Here is a 14,952-nt window from a genome sequence, read left to right as displayed (position 1 = left end):
AAAAGTATAAAGTTTCCAGACGTGAGATATAGTTAAAAACCTATTCTCATGCCTAAGAAGCATGTGTGCAAAGTTTGATTAAAAATGGTTCAGCCGTTTAGGAGGAGTTTAACCACTAACACCGAGACACAAGAATTTTATATATAGATAGATAAATTCTTTGGAGTTGTTGCAAGGAGGTTTTCGCTCTCTCCGACCGTTCGAGCAATTGCTTGATTTTGAAAATTCGATTTTCATCCCTTTATTGCCCCCGCGGAACCCACTGTGCCGTGTTCCGGTGGCTGCGTTGGCTCGCAACCCGTTGCGGGCGGCATTTTTAATAGATTTCGGGGGACGACATTCCAGGCTCCGGCCCTCCCTTCCCCCCTCGCCATCGCTTTTCGTAGCCGTTCTTTTTGATTTTTATTTTTGTTTCGCTTTTGGGACACAAATCCATCGTTGCAGAGGCTAGCTGAAGCGGTTTCCTTCTGGGCCCAGAGCCTTTTCCCTGGGAAGACAACACGGGCGATTGGGCGAGGATAGAAGAAAAGAAAGCCCGAAAAACCCCGTCACAACTTCCACGAATACCCAAACGAAACGGAGCGAGTTTTGTTTTTTTTATTCCGTGGCGTGGCCGATTTGTCGTCGCTGTCGCCATTTTGTCCATCGTTTTTTTTTCCCCCGAGGTCCCGTCGGCGTCATCAGCTCCGGCCTGGTCAGCGGGAAAATCGGGGGCTTCAACGGGGTGGGCGAAATTAGCTACGAAATGTTTTCGAATAAAATGCTAATGCTTTGAACCTACGCCGTTCGGTGAACCCTTGGCGGGTTTTTCTTTTCCCCAACCTGCTTTCCCGTGCCGTGTGGTTGAGCTTTTTCGAACGTGGCGTAGGACGGCCGAACACGCATCTCGATGGTTGAGTTTTCCACGAAAACTGGAAATTCCCGCCCCTCCCGCGCACGGTGGTAACCCTCGATCGTACCTAGATACTTTATCTACTGGGGACGCTATGTTTTGTTTGTTTGGTTTTGCATTCTTTCCAACCCACGTTCAAACGGCGCAAAGCGTCGGGTATGCATCGCGGGGGGGTGGTTGGCATGCGTTTTAGCTCCCCTTTCCCACGTCCACTCTCGGCGGCTCGGCTATTTTTACAAGAAAATATATAAATCATTTGAACCGAGTCACCCACACGCCGCCGTTACCGTAAGCTTCATAATATTATACGAAACCTAAGCTCTTCGCCAGAACCCGGCGGAAGGAACACCTGCGCGCCTACATTGGATTCTTTTTCTCCAATTCACCCCCCACCCACCCACCCACCCGCATTTTTCCATTCGAATTCTTTAAACTCGCCAAGTCACGCTACATTAAAACGGCTTATAAACACCGCGGGTTTTTTTTTTCGAGAAGATTATGTTGTTCCGAATCTATTTTGTTGCGAGCAGTTTGATTTTCCGTTTTAACAAAACGTCAGACAGGTTCATGAATGTTTTCCAGATTTTTAACGATAAATTATAAACTGAAAACAACGTAGTAAGTTTTGCGTGGGGAAAAAAAACATTCATCTTTATTTTTACCTCAAAAGTTAACATAAACAAAACTGTAAGATGGGTAAAACTTACTACAAATAAGCATTACATCACTTTTAATTTGACTTAAGGTGATTTAAAAGAGTTTACGGCCAGAACAAATAACGCCGACGGACGAATGTTTATCAAAAAATCGTACCGAAAAACAACTAACCTCACAATTCGCCACCTTAAAGCGTGATCCTTGACAGATGGGTACGGAGAGAAAAGGCAGCCGAATGTTGTGTGTTTTCCTTGGCCCATTCCTTTCCCAATGCCCTGCTTCCCCCCCCATTTGCGAGGGGGAAAAGAAAAGCCAAAACAACACCGTAAAAGAGAAGCGAAAAAAAGGAACTAAAATAGCTGAGCAAGAGAACTATCAGCAGTGGAAATAACTACACGAAAAAACCCGCCGTGGAAAATCCCCACGGAAAGCTGTGGGGGGGTGGGGGGGAGACAGACCGTGTCTCTTCCGTTCGCAACAATGAAAAATGACGCATCGAATGGGAAACCATTTTGTTTTTCTTTTCTTCGCCGAACCTGCTTGCCTGACGAGACGTGAGACGATTTTTCCACCATGTTTCTTGTTCTGTTTGTTGTTGTTTGTCGTCGCCCAGGATTTGCCGCTGTCGTAGGGAAATCTCACCGCCGCCGACGGGCAGGACGAAAGGTTGTTTCCTTCGGACGGAAAGGTTTCCCTTTTTTCCGGCAGCGACGCTTCCAAATAATCCATACAACTAATAACCCCTAATTTCGGCGGCCCAAGGTTGATGGGAAAACTACTGGGAAATGCCCTTAAACCAACCACCCAACCACTACCCCCTTTCCCCCGCGAGGGGGGGGGGGGGGGGGGGGAACTCACTTACCTTCGGTACGGAACGGTACGTTCGTTCGTTCGTGTTATTTTTCATTGCCGGGACCGGCTTCCGCTGGTTGATCGCTGGGGTTGCTGCGCGAAGGATGGGTACTGGGGTGGATGGATGGAGAACCTCTTCCCCTCGCTGTACTCCGCTTTCCCCACCTTCCCCGGTGTAATTGGTTTTGATTGGTTGATCGTAATCGGTGCGGCTGACCCTTTTTGCGGCTCGATTATCGCCACGGACTCGAGAGCTGCGATGCGCGATGGAAAACTGACTCGATCGTACGAAAAGGTGAGATGCAACGGAGAGGAGGGTGTGTGTGTGTGTGTGTGCGCGCATGTATAAATGTGCACGACCGCGGGCTTCGTTTCGAACAAACTCTAACCTCGATTCATATTATTTAGCGAACGGAAAAATCGATTAGCTTGAGCAGGGAAAAACTGTGAACATTTTCCAACTCATTTGAAAATATTTTCCAAGCATTCAAAACATGATTTACTTTGATTGTCCTCAATTGAAGTGCCCGGTGACGTTCCATCGAGAAGCGAAAAATTCACACCTCTGGAGGCGCCTGGTCGTTCACTCAAGCGTTGTTCGTTTTTCCACCACACCACAATTCAGTGGCCCTTTTCCTTTCCATTCCCTCTAGCTTTCTTGATGCTTTCCTCTGCTACAAAGTGCTGCTGCTTCCCAAGACACGAGACGCGGACGGGGACTTGCAGCGAAGGCGTTGGAAAATAGCTTTCAAAAATAATCATACAAAAAAACGGGGTTGGGAAAAAAAGGCACAGGCTGCGGGTGGTGGTGGGTGGTGTATGCTCTACCGACCTTTAATCCCCACCTCCACACCTATCCCCCGTCAACCACCCCCCCTCTTCAGGGGGGTTGCGTGTCGATCAGTTCGATCAGCTCGAAGCGAAACGACACACGAGACGAGAGGAAAGAAACAAAACCCCCGAAGACGAAGGCAAACCAACGCCCTATCTGACTGTCTCGTGTGCCGCAATCCAGCGAAAACAGTTTTACAAACAAAGCCTGCACCCCCCCTCTCTCTCGCTACCCTCCGCCAACGGGGGGGATGGGGCCACGGAAGAAGATTTGCTCGAGATCGCTCCAACCGAAAGTTGCTAAAAACACAGCACAAAACCTGACAACCGTACCACCGTTTGTGCGTGTGTGTGTGTGTGTGTGTCAAACGAATCTACCAAAGTACTCAAGATAGTAGAACAGACCGAAAACCAGGAAAGTAAAAAAAAATATTAATAACGCTTCCAACAAACAGAGTCAGTATCAGCTTCCAATTTGACAAACGAATGAAAAACAACCGATCTCGGTGGCGTGTCAGAGGTCGGCACAATCCCGGGCGATAAGCGCAATCGTCTGGTGTGTGGGTCACGTGCGTGGTATGAGCTAATGGTTCCCGGTCCTGGGGACTACACACTAGCCGAAAAGGGGCACTTAAACGCGATCGAAGACGAGAAGACCCTTTCACCGATCGGTCGCATGAAATTCGGCAACACGGCAACGTCACTCGAGCCGTCACTCTTTAGCGCTCGATCCCGATCGGTCAATATATAGATCGGCTTCTTTTTTGATCTCATTTGTTCCGCTTTTCTAGCGTTCGCTTGCCCGATTGTGTGTTGATCGATCGAAACCACGATCGTAAAGATACTTGAACGGGGAGAAAAAAATCCCTTACTTTCATCGCTACTGAAGCGACTTTGAAGAACCGACGACCCATTGCCCCGCTTCCTGCCTGGTGCTTGCCCTAGTGGTCTACACCGATCCGCACCCACGCCTGTACTTCCTACTCCTACACACACGCACACACACCCTCTAAGAAGGTACCGAAATAGCTGGCGTCCAGTTTCCGGTTCTGTGAGACCGAAAGGGGCGGGGGAGGCTTGGGGGGGAGGGAGATCAAACGGGTGGTTGACACGAGGGCGCTCTAGAAGGCGGTTTTCCCGACGGGGACGATACCCGGGGACACCCTTGTGAAAGGTATGGCGTGTTTATTTTTTCTCGTGATGGCTCCTTCAGGACTCCCGGATGGTAAACTTCCCTATGCTGCACGTGCACGACGAGATTAGTTCACACCGCGAAAAAAAAAACGGGCACTTGGAGAAGAAAACACACACACACGGCATGCAACACCTTATTTGGTGCTGTAAGTTGTCTCTCTATTTTTTTTTTCGAAAAGAAAGGAAAAAACTATGCACTTCCGTCCGATTCGAATCGGGTTCGTACGTGGCTTGGTGCGTCAAACCAGTTTCGACCTACACGGGACACGCGCCTTTTCTCGCTTGCTAGCTGTTCGGCTGCACCACGGCCTAGCGCCAGAGCCGAGCCTGTTCACTGACTGACGCCCAGGCTGCTACTGCCGGAACAAGCGCTGGGCTCCGGCGGCTTGAGCTTCCCCGAGCGCCGTACAACTGGGCACCAACCACCCGGTCGAGGTTCGGGCCCGTCGTATAAAGTGCGCCCTTTTTTAGCACGCACGGGTCCGGGACCGCGCAAACGTACGTACCGCTGCTGCGAATGGTGCTGCGAATGGTGCTGCGAATGCTGCTGCTACTGCTCGAGTGCTGGTAGTGGTCGGCTCTGCCGTGTGTTCGTCCACCCTGCTTGCATCGGGCTCGACTACTGACTGGCCAGCCCCACGCGGCCCCAACTAGCGCGAGCGGTGGGGCGCCCCAAAAATCCGTGAGTGCCGCGCGCGCACACGATCACGGCACTCAGCACCTCGAGCGCGCGGTTTCGGTCCAGTGGTAGCCAACCGCGTGCAGCATCCGAGCCGAGACTTTGCTGGTATTTCCACAGCACAACCTGCTCTGGCCAACCATTATTTCTCGGAACCCTGTGCAGATGAGAAAAAAAGGAATTTACACTTTGCACTAGCAAGAAAAGATTTCATACCGGAAAAGAATACAATTTACAAACATACAAACATTATGAAAGGCCCTGCGCGTCTACTTCTCATTCAGTTCATTTATTTATTTATTTCGTTTAACACGTTGACCGCCACGTCACCCAAAGGTGGGTGACACAAGCAATTGGGATCGTCAAAAAAATTGATGAAAATGCAACATGAGAACTATTGGAAGCGTTTTTAGTACACTTTTTTAGTACAATCTTTTTTAATAAAATTTGTTTATAACATTTATTAAACCAACAATTGTTGAAGGCTAAGCAAAAACTTAGCTTCCTAAATAACTTGTTTTTAATTTAACTATAATTTTATGTTGCATTTTCATTTATTTATGGGTGAAAAACTTTTTAGAACTGATTTCCGCTGTCACCCACTTTTGGGTGACATGGCAGTCGTATTAAGGCAGTCGCATGGCAGTCGTATTAAGTCGTAGTCGCGCTTGGCGTATGCAGGTTCATCAGCCATGCTTAATGCTATGTTTAATTAAAACAAAACTAATTATTCCAAAATAAGTGTGTTTGTTTTTCCTTACCTTGTCTACTACATCAAGGCTAAAACGTCACAGTTGGTGTAATCAAGCCAACCTCGGTTTTATCCTTTTCCGTCTCTGAACAAACGGGTATATACAGCTCATGATTTCACGAATGTACTTCATAACACGAGCGTCTTCGTGGAAGGTTTGTCAACACTGCAGCGAGCCGTGAGCTCGGTCCAACCGATAGGCTAAACAGACGAACGAAGCTCCAGCACTCGCCGGGGAGCGCCTGCGAGCGGTCGCACAGTCCAGCATCTTCCAAACTCGCACTTGCAGGTGCTGAGGCCCCCCCTGATTCTGGCTGCCGCTTGCACGATAAGCGTAATCAGTACCCTGCAACCAACGTGCAGAGCCTGCAGCGCCCCGGCCTCCCGAATGAGTGCCACATTGGTCCTACGGCACGTAGAGGAATCGCAAACCCGTGAGGTAAAGGTACCGAGCATTTTGCCCTTGCCGGAGACAATCTTAGTTGAAACTGCCGTCGATGCGACTCGCGTGACACGACGGGATAACGCGGAGGTTTTGCCGGTGAGCGCCCGGGCCCTAATCGGGCCTTCGGCGCGACGTAACGCGTTCTGTGCCCCGCACGTGGGTTATTTTACAACCTTCAAATGTAATGAGCTGTTGATGGCTGTGTTGAGTGTTTTCCGACTCGTACCGATCACACCGCTGTAAGCAAACGACGAGGGTGCATGCAGAGTTTGCTGCCAAATGAGATACTGCACACTCGGAACCGTTACGAGAACGGCTCCTGTTGCGATGGTTATCAGTTATGTATCGTTTTAATATAAGACTATGATGGTAATTAGGTAAGAAGCATACAAAATTGTTTAAGTAATTATGCATTTTAAGGGGCAATGCTTTCGACAGAAATCAAAACAGTTTGGAGTTAAATACACGTGCAGATCGGTGAACGTTCGTTTGAAACGATGCCGCTGAGTTGTACCTCTAAGTCAACCAATGTTTGCCTTTAAGTCAAAACATTATATAAACAAACTTCTAAGCTTGGAACTGGGTTTTTTTTCCACTTGTCATGGTACGTGGAGTGAGGTGTGCAATCAATTATTGAGAAATAGAAAACGAGCCACTCAAAACTCATGAGGTACGACTGGGTAACAAACGAACGATGTGATTGAATAGCGTAACCTTTTAGGAAAAGGAAAACACAGTGGTCCTGTTGCGAAAAAGGTTTTTAAAATGCACACCCCACGATAAACGGTCCCAAACATTAAATCCCTGGCTTGCACAGGGGACAGACAAGCACACCTACACACACACACACACACACAAGCAGGGCATTGTATACATGTGTAGCTAAATGCATCGCAAAGGGGCGTCCTTCCTGGCGCAACAGTGGCCCCCACGGGGGGAATGCTGAATGAGCTTGAAAACGATTAGATTCTGCTAAGGAGCAGCAAAAAAATAGCGCGAATGAAAACAACCAATCTCTTATTCATACACCCACACCAGTGACTCTTCCCCCTCCCCTCCCCTCTCGCCTCTGGGCCCCTCCTCCGCCTCCACATCCTGTGCTTTCCGCATAAGCAAAAGGGTTACTCGCTGGTTCTAGTTCGATTGGTGCAATCTGGTGCAATTGCAGTGGAACATCGGAAACAATTTTCCCTCCCCCCCTCCAACCCCCACTGCCGACGGCCCAGCTACGGGTTGCTGCGCGGGCGAAGGAAAAATGTACGATGCAAAATGAAAATAGAAAAAAACCAAACGGGCAGCATCCAGAACCAATTCGACGACGTTTCTCGCCCCGCTTCCCGATTCGCCCCCCCTGCGGTTGTGTTGATGTGTCAACTTTCGCTCTCCTTGGACTCCACTTATCTTCGGGGAGCCCTCCCCCCATCGATCCCCTCCGCCAGCAGTTAATTTTTGCCCATCCCCCCCGTTTGGCCCACGGAAGCTCAGCACTATGTATTTTCATCCTTTAACTTTCACCGAAGGCCTCACGACAAGGGGCTGGAAGAAAGGCATGGCAGCAAGGAGAGGCTACGGGGGAGGGGGGAGGGGGGGGGGCTGTGCATCAGCGCGCCTGCATGCGGATTGTATTTTGGGCTAGCTATTCATCTGGTTAATGGATTCTGAGCCACGTCCTTCGTTGTCCATCGCAGCAGTATTCCCTTCGCCGTGTCTTGTTCCTCTACAATTTAACCCGTCCCGTGTTGCTGTGAGTGATGGGCAAACGGGCCCTGGTGGGACGAGTTGGATCCTGGGAGCACGTGGAAAGATTCCGATTCAAAATCAACACGATCTCACGATTGCTACAACCATTGGTCTCACTGCTCTCCATCTTTGTCCTCGTGGTGAAGATGTCGAGATCATACTTCCCGCGTTTTTCCGAGCGTTTTTCCCACTTTTATATGTATGCCTCCTACCGAAACAAAAGCGACTCCTAACTGTCTGCAACAATACTGTTACTTATATATTCTAGCTCTTTGAATGTGCTAGCTCTTTGCTAAATGTCCTCACATATTGCCAACTTTTTAAAAATTATACTGCAAATACACTATCAGGTAAACTTTATATCGTTCTATATAAGAGTCACTTTTCTACTGTTTTCCCCGAACCGAACCAAACAGGAATGTAACCGTTAGCTCGCTCCGGGGAGCGAATCACTCCAATATTGTTCGCAACCAAATGCTTTTTCATGTTTGTTGCGTCAGTTTGTTTATGTTTCTCGAGCTATTTCTTCTAATGTTGTTGTGGCAATGAGTTTTTCCCTTTTTGGGAAAAATAGAACCCACAGTTTACGTACCCCCTGCTCGGTTGGGGAAAGCTTGAAGGATGGATCGGGTGTGTGTGTAACAGGTGTATGCTCTCATTCCCTATTCACATGCTGCATTCATGTGCGAGCATAATACAAACCTTACTTGCGGCATGAAAAAAAAAACAACACGCAAAAAACACGAGTTTGCCAACTGGACGAACGGTTGTTTGAAGAAATAGCAGTAGTAGTAGTAGTAGTAGTAAAAGTAGTAGTATAAGTTGAAAAAGTTGGACCTGCAGGCAATGGGAAAGAAACTCTAAGAAGCAGGGTGCATATTTTTACATTATTTCCAACACCACCATGTTCCTAGGACGTCCTTGCTTCTTATGCCTTTTGCCTTCCCTTTAACGTTCTGACCGTTTCCAATGCACTTTATCTTGCTCCCGCACTCTTGCTTTTGAGAGTAAACAAAAGCATCGCAAAACTACTCAAACTTTCCTCCACTCTACCCCCAGGTACCCTGTGTACCCGTCAGCCTTCCGTAAATGTTAGTGGAGAAAAAAAAATTGCTGTAATTTTCCATTCGAGTGCAATTGAGCACCATTCCTATGCCTGGGAAACCAGCTCTGGTGGCAACAAGCAAGATGGCCGCCAAAATTAGCCACAGGTGGACCAAAGCCTTCCTAAACATTGGGTTCCTAAACCCCCCCGGGGTTTGCTTTTACTGGAAGATCTAACCCAAAGCCTCTACTTGAGAGGGTGAAAAGAAGTTTCCAAATAACCTTCAGTAGTGTAACTTTACAACTAGTTTTGCAGTAATGAAACCACGAGATGCGTCCATTTAAAAAAGAAATCAAATAAGGGATCTCGATTCTCTACATTGTAATAAACTTCAGGATAACAGTCGTAACATTTTATAGACTGTACATGCCCCTAGTGTTTTAAATACCCCACGGGTCAAGATGTACTTTAAATTCTTCTGCACCCAGAATCAGGAGTAATGACAGTGATCAAAGTGCACTTACGCTCACTTAAACCCACTTTCCTACGAGCATCCATCCGGGTTCATGAGTTTGACGTAGTTTACATACAGCACAGGAAGAGTTTTAAATATACTTTGTAATGTTACTTGTGCATCTATAACCATTTCGGACAGTTGTAAATAAATCAAACATTATCAGAAAAAGCTCGCGGCAAATTGCTAAAAATCTCGGACGGGCAGTGTGTTTTTTTGTTGTCTAACTTTACAATGTTGCTTACCGTTAGACAATATTTTTTGTAAACTGCAGCCTGCAACTAGTCATTAAACATTCTTGTTTTACTCATTGCGAGCTAAAAACTGTAAGTACATGTTTTAAATTGTGCTGGTGATGTATATTACAAAACCGAGAAAACTATGGCTCGGGGTGGCAATACCTGGGAAAACTTTTCTACAATCGACGAAGCCGGTGGAAAGACAGACGGAAACTGTAGCGGTTGGGCATTCCCGCCTAAAGGAAACACCATTTGCATCGCTGCCCAGTGGCCTTCATCTTTTGCCAAACGACCTCCGTTTTTCTCATACATCCTCTCCTCTTCTTGTAGCTTTTGTTTTCCGTGCTTTTTTTTCTAGTTGCCATCGTCCCGTTACGTTGAAAAGGGTATCCTTTTTATGTGCATGTGCGTTTTTGTCTTCGAGCAGCTACTTTCAGATAAGAGCTAGCCCACATTCCGTGGGCACCGGTTGCCAGACGAGATGCACTTTTCCGATGCACCGTTACAATGCGTCGCGTTGGTCTGTTTCGTTTTTCAAATAAACTAAAAATACTTCCCAGATGAGTCCCGGGGCGGCCACAGTGACGGAAATTGCGCGAAATCTTCAGAGATGGAGATGCCAACAGAGGCCTTCAAACGACACATAACGAGCTACCTCCGCCCTTCGCCCCGTCGGAAGGAAGATAGTTTCAGCCGGGGCGAGAAAATCCTACAGTGATTCTTCAACATTTTTCCATACGATGCACAGGGATGGAGGGTGGGGAGGATGAAACTGACCGTAGCAGAAGCACAGAAAGCCTACGCAGCTCGTCGAAAACTGTGTGGTGCAGCTGGTAGAAGCAAAAGTTTATCAGTTGAAGCGGAAATCGTTCCTACCACCTGTCCTTCCGGACCATCCCACTTACCGAGTAAACCCCTACCAGTAATTGAGGCGTAAAAGGGGTAGCTTTTGATCGATCTCGCAAGTTAACAACGTTCTTTTTACCACTTTACTTCAAACATCGGACCACGGATGAGACAGGAGACATTTTCAGCTCTGCAAACGGCAGGAAAAACAGACGATGTTACAAATTAAATCAAATACTTCAAAGGGAAGCCTTCTACCACGACCCACAGCACTTAGCTCCGTGATCTGGTGAGCATTAACATACTTTCGCCGAAGCAGCAACGTCAACTTTTGGCTTGGGTGGTATCACTTAAACGTATGTAAATTGTTGGTAAGGTAGCTCTGCATCAGTCTTGCTGTTCAAAGATTTAGTTTTTGCTGCCTCGAAAACTTCATTTCAATTGCCAAATCGTTCATCAAAAGTTACAGAAACATTTTTACTGATGTTTGTTTCTCAAAGAGTTCTACCAGACAGCAAAAAATATAATATTTTTATTAAATGTCTTTCATTTTAAATGTTTAGTACATTGCTCATATAAAAGCTACAGTACATTGTACGTGTGTATTGCATTTCCGCATCACTTATTGACTAAAAGCATACCACTTTCCGTGTTGGGGCGCAAGGGGGCGAAAAATTGTAAACCGACAGAAGGCAGCAAAAGAAAGCCACCCCCACGCAAGGGTGGGAAATGCGTGCACAACTTTGCATCGAGTTTCCACCCATCCGGGGATGACACACGGAGAACTTGCGAAACTCGGCGAAACGATGCTACTAATGCGTTTAACGACGTTTATTACTCCATGATTCATGTACACTTTTTGTACGCAAATTCATTTACCAGGGACGCCTCCGGCACGTGAGTCGTGTGTCGTGAGAAAAAAAAACGTGAGAGTGGTAAAGCATTGGGGCTGATAGTAACATAACGATACGGAATGTGCAGACGAGAAGATAAAAGTTACAATCAACGCGAGGGTAACGGCATTATTTTACAATTCCTTCCGAACTTCGAACCGGCACGGTTATTATGGTTGGATGTTTTCGTAGGAGAACGCAGAGTTGTACGGGTGTACTGTGATAAAACGCGCAGCACTCTCTATGCCGAAATATGTTTTTGCTTCATCCGAGTTTTGTGTTGAGCACAGCATATTTAAATCAATCTGTCGGTTAAAAAACGACTCAAAACATGAAACATAAACATATTTGCATGGAGCTTTCAAAAAAACATGTATATGAGGCTACCTGCCTAGCTATGCAACCTTGGGCAAATGTCAACATACGATTCGATTTGTTTTCAGTGACATTGGGTAAAATAACGAAACTCGGCATTTACAACACATTCAGATTGTTTTTATTTCTTAAGTTCACTCAGGTACTTAAAATCCTTCTAGCAAAGGCTGGGAAAAGTGTTACGTTAAAGTAAAACACGAAAAAACAGTTGGCGGACCCGCGCTACCATCCATACCCGGTAAAGAAACGGTTCGCCGGCAGCAGGACCAACAAACAACCCGACACATCCACCGCAATCAACCATGGCTAAGCTCAGAATGTTCATTTCGAAAAATCTCGTCACCATCGTGATGGTACCGTCTTTGATTGGACTGCATTATGCTTGGGATTCGCTGCAGCGCAACAAGGCACTCGTTTCGGAAGAGGAGCGCAAAGATCTACCAATCGTTATAGTAAGCATTCCAGCCAAACTTGCCTTTTGCTGGCTAGTCTGCAGCATCTCACTGCTCTTTATTCATTTTCCCTTGTCCGACAGGCCACTAAAGCATTATGGAAGAGTGTGGCCGGCGAACAGGATGCCTCACGGGACTAAAAACCACCGGCAGCATATCGGCTACAGAACATATGTATAGACAAACAACAACAAAGCTGTACAGGATGATAAAGGAGAGAGGCATTGTGAATACTATTAGAACACGTTGTAAAACCCACAAACCCAGCATGTTCTTTAGAAGGGAGTGATACATTAAAATACATGCTGCTAGCGTTATCTTAGCAAATTTTGCGAACCTGAATGCATTCCAAACGATGACGCTCGATCGGATTTATGCAACCGATGTTGTTCGCTGTCGCCAAGCTGTCAAAAACAGCTGTTGGAGGAGCGACTGAACGAGTTGCCGAATGACGCAGGAGCCATGATGTGACGAGGCAGAGGGTACCACGAACGTAAACTTGCGGTCCAGCTGTATTTTCTTTCTGGTAAGTTTGTGAATATATAAACTAGCAATATTAAATACCGCAGTCGGCTCAGTGTCTGTTTCCTATCGGGCTTTATGCTTACCATAGTAGTACAAATTCTCCCAACCATAAAGGGCGGCGTGGTGGGTAAACCAGCGTTTCGTAAATGTCCATAATCTTGCTAGTGGTACGAGTGAGGTTCTGCATTTATTTATTTACAAAAACGATGGTTATCGGGCTGCCAACTGACAGCAGTCAGCAGGTTTTGGGTAGGTTTGTTTTTACACCAGGTTGTTGTATAACCACGCGGCTCAGTGGAGCCGCCAGTGAAGTTAGTCAAAATATTGTTCCCATCAGCTCGGTGCGCCAAAACTGACCGTGAAAGTACATTCGAGAGTCCATGTGTGCGTATCTATGGAGTTGAACCTCGGTCGCGGATGAGTTATGCTTGAGAGTCGAGCATGCAAGAGAATGTTGGATTGGCTAGTATGGGTATCGCGCTTCACTGCCAATTCTGAGGGCAAGATTATAGGCAAACAAACAAACTGACAGCGAGCAACGGGAGACGGGTAGTATATAGTAAGCCTGTGCCACTGCTAGAAGACTGACGAACCCCTGCTGATAAGGAGCAACGTGTCGCAACATATTACACCAAAAAAATCAGTTGTTTTAAGTGCCCCATAGATAGCAGCATCCCCCGGGTTAACAGCACTCGTCTCGGTACACCTGCTAGTGGCAGAACTTCGCAGGTATTTTTCAAACCATTCGAGCGTTTTGCTGCTTTATAAACCACGCCAATCCACTACTGATCGTCCAATGTACATCCTTGTTGTTCATTGCTCAGTAATGATCATGTCAGATCCGTATACCTACGACGCAGATCGCAGTCGAAACGGCATCAAACGTGCTCTTTATGTAATCATCATCACCCCTCCGCTACACCGAACGAATCCGGCCCACAGTCAATCAAACTGTGGGCAAACGACAACCCCCGACAGAATTCCGTTCCGCTGGAAAAATGATTTCCACTGCCAAAAACAGGAGCCTCATATGTGACCCCCGTGTGCGATAAGAAGCAGATCTCGGTTGTACGAAAATGAAATACCGGCCAGTTTTATTGATTCAGTTCGTGCTGGCTAAATTACACTTTCAAGCAACAAAAACGATTTCGCATGTTTTTGGTAAAGCTGTTCTCTCCACTTTTCAAACGATTTTGGAGCATCAAATCCTATCGAAGTGAAATCATCATTGAGACACGAGGGAAGGTGTAGCATTTTCCACCCGCAAACGGGAACGACGCCCCTTCCCTCTTGAGTCAGGGCCACCGAAGGAAGGAAAACAACAACGTCGTAGAACATCGACACGGATATTCGGTCAGCAAATGATGACACGCTCAACCGTCACAGAAACCCGTACTCAACCGGTCGCGGTTATTTGAAGAACGTAGGAGTAGTCGTCTTGCTATGCTCTGTGTCTTTTTGGACAGCAGTGGGGCCAGTCTGCACACTAGTGTGCGCCTATTTTTTTTTTTGCTTCTTCAATGACGGTAGAAAATATTGAGGAAGTGGAATTTGACCTTCGCTTCGGTCGCGACGTTGCGCGGTATCACGCAGCGTTCCCCGCGTGTATGGCGAAATATGAGGACGGTAACTTTTGATTTGCTTTTATCGTGATATAAACAGAGATAGTGGGGCAGCCGTTGTCGCATGGACACGCAGAAAAACGCGAAACCGAAAAGTCGTCGTCCCCTGGTGGATAAATGAAAAAAGCACATTTGAAATCACGGTTACGTGAAGCATAACGGGTGGGTTTGTTTTAATAAAAAAAAAACAAACAGCCAAACACACACACGCTTGATGCTCTACCTCACCTAACCAAACGTTTACTTGTTACAGTCACGGTCGAAGTAAATCGCTTTCGTTTGCTATTCTTACAGAACTAGCGATTACGATTGAATAGCACGACGCAGCGCATCTTGAGTCGCCCTGGAAAACGCCACCGTGCAAAGTGCAGTGACGGTGGAACAGGTTTATCCCGTTACC

At 46.9% G+C, this 14,952-nt stretch overlaps 1 protein-coding gene across 1 annotated transcript; it reads left to right on the top strand.

Moving 5' to 3' along the window:
* Window positions 1-12,061: 12,061 nt before the first annotated feature.
* LOC131269811 (uncharacterized) lies at window positions 12,062-12,629 on the top strand. Its single transcript, XM_058272341.1, has 2 exons — window positions 12,062-12,405; window positions 12,489-12,629. Exons 1-2 carry the CDS (start codon window positions 12,256-12,258, stop codon window positions 12,543-12,545), a joined length of 207 nt encoding a protein of 68 aa, XP_058128324.1. The 5' UTR covers window positions 12,062-12,255; the 3' UTR covers window positions 12,546-12,629.
* The last annotated feature ends 2,323 nt before the right edge of the window (window positions 12,630-14,952 follow it).

The sequence above is a fragment of the Anopheles coustani genome, chromosome X (genome assembly GCF_943734705.1).
Source record: "Anopheles coustani chromosome X, idAnoCousDA_361_x.2, whole genome shotgun sequence".
NCBI classification, from domain to species: domain Eukaryota; kingdom Metazoa; phylum Arthropoda; class Insecta; order Diptera; family Culicidae; genus Anopheles; species Anopheles coustani.
Note: the sequence above shows the minus strand (reverse complement) of the source record. Positions and strands in the feature narration are given on the sequence as shown.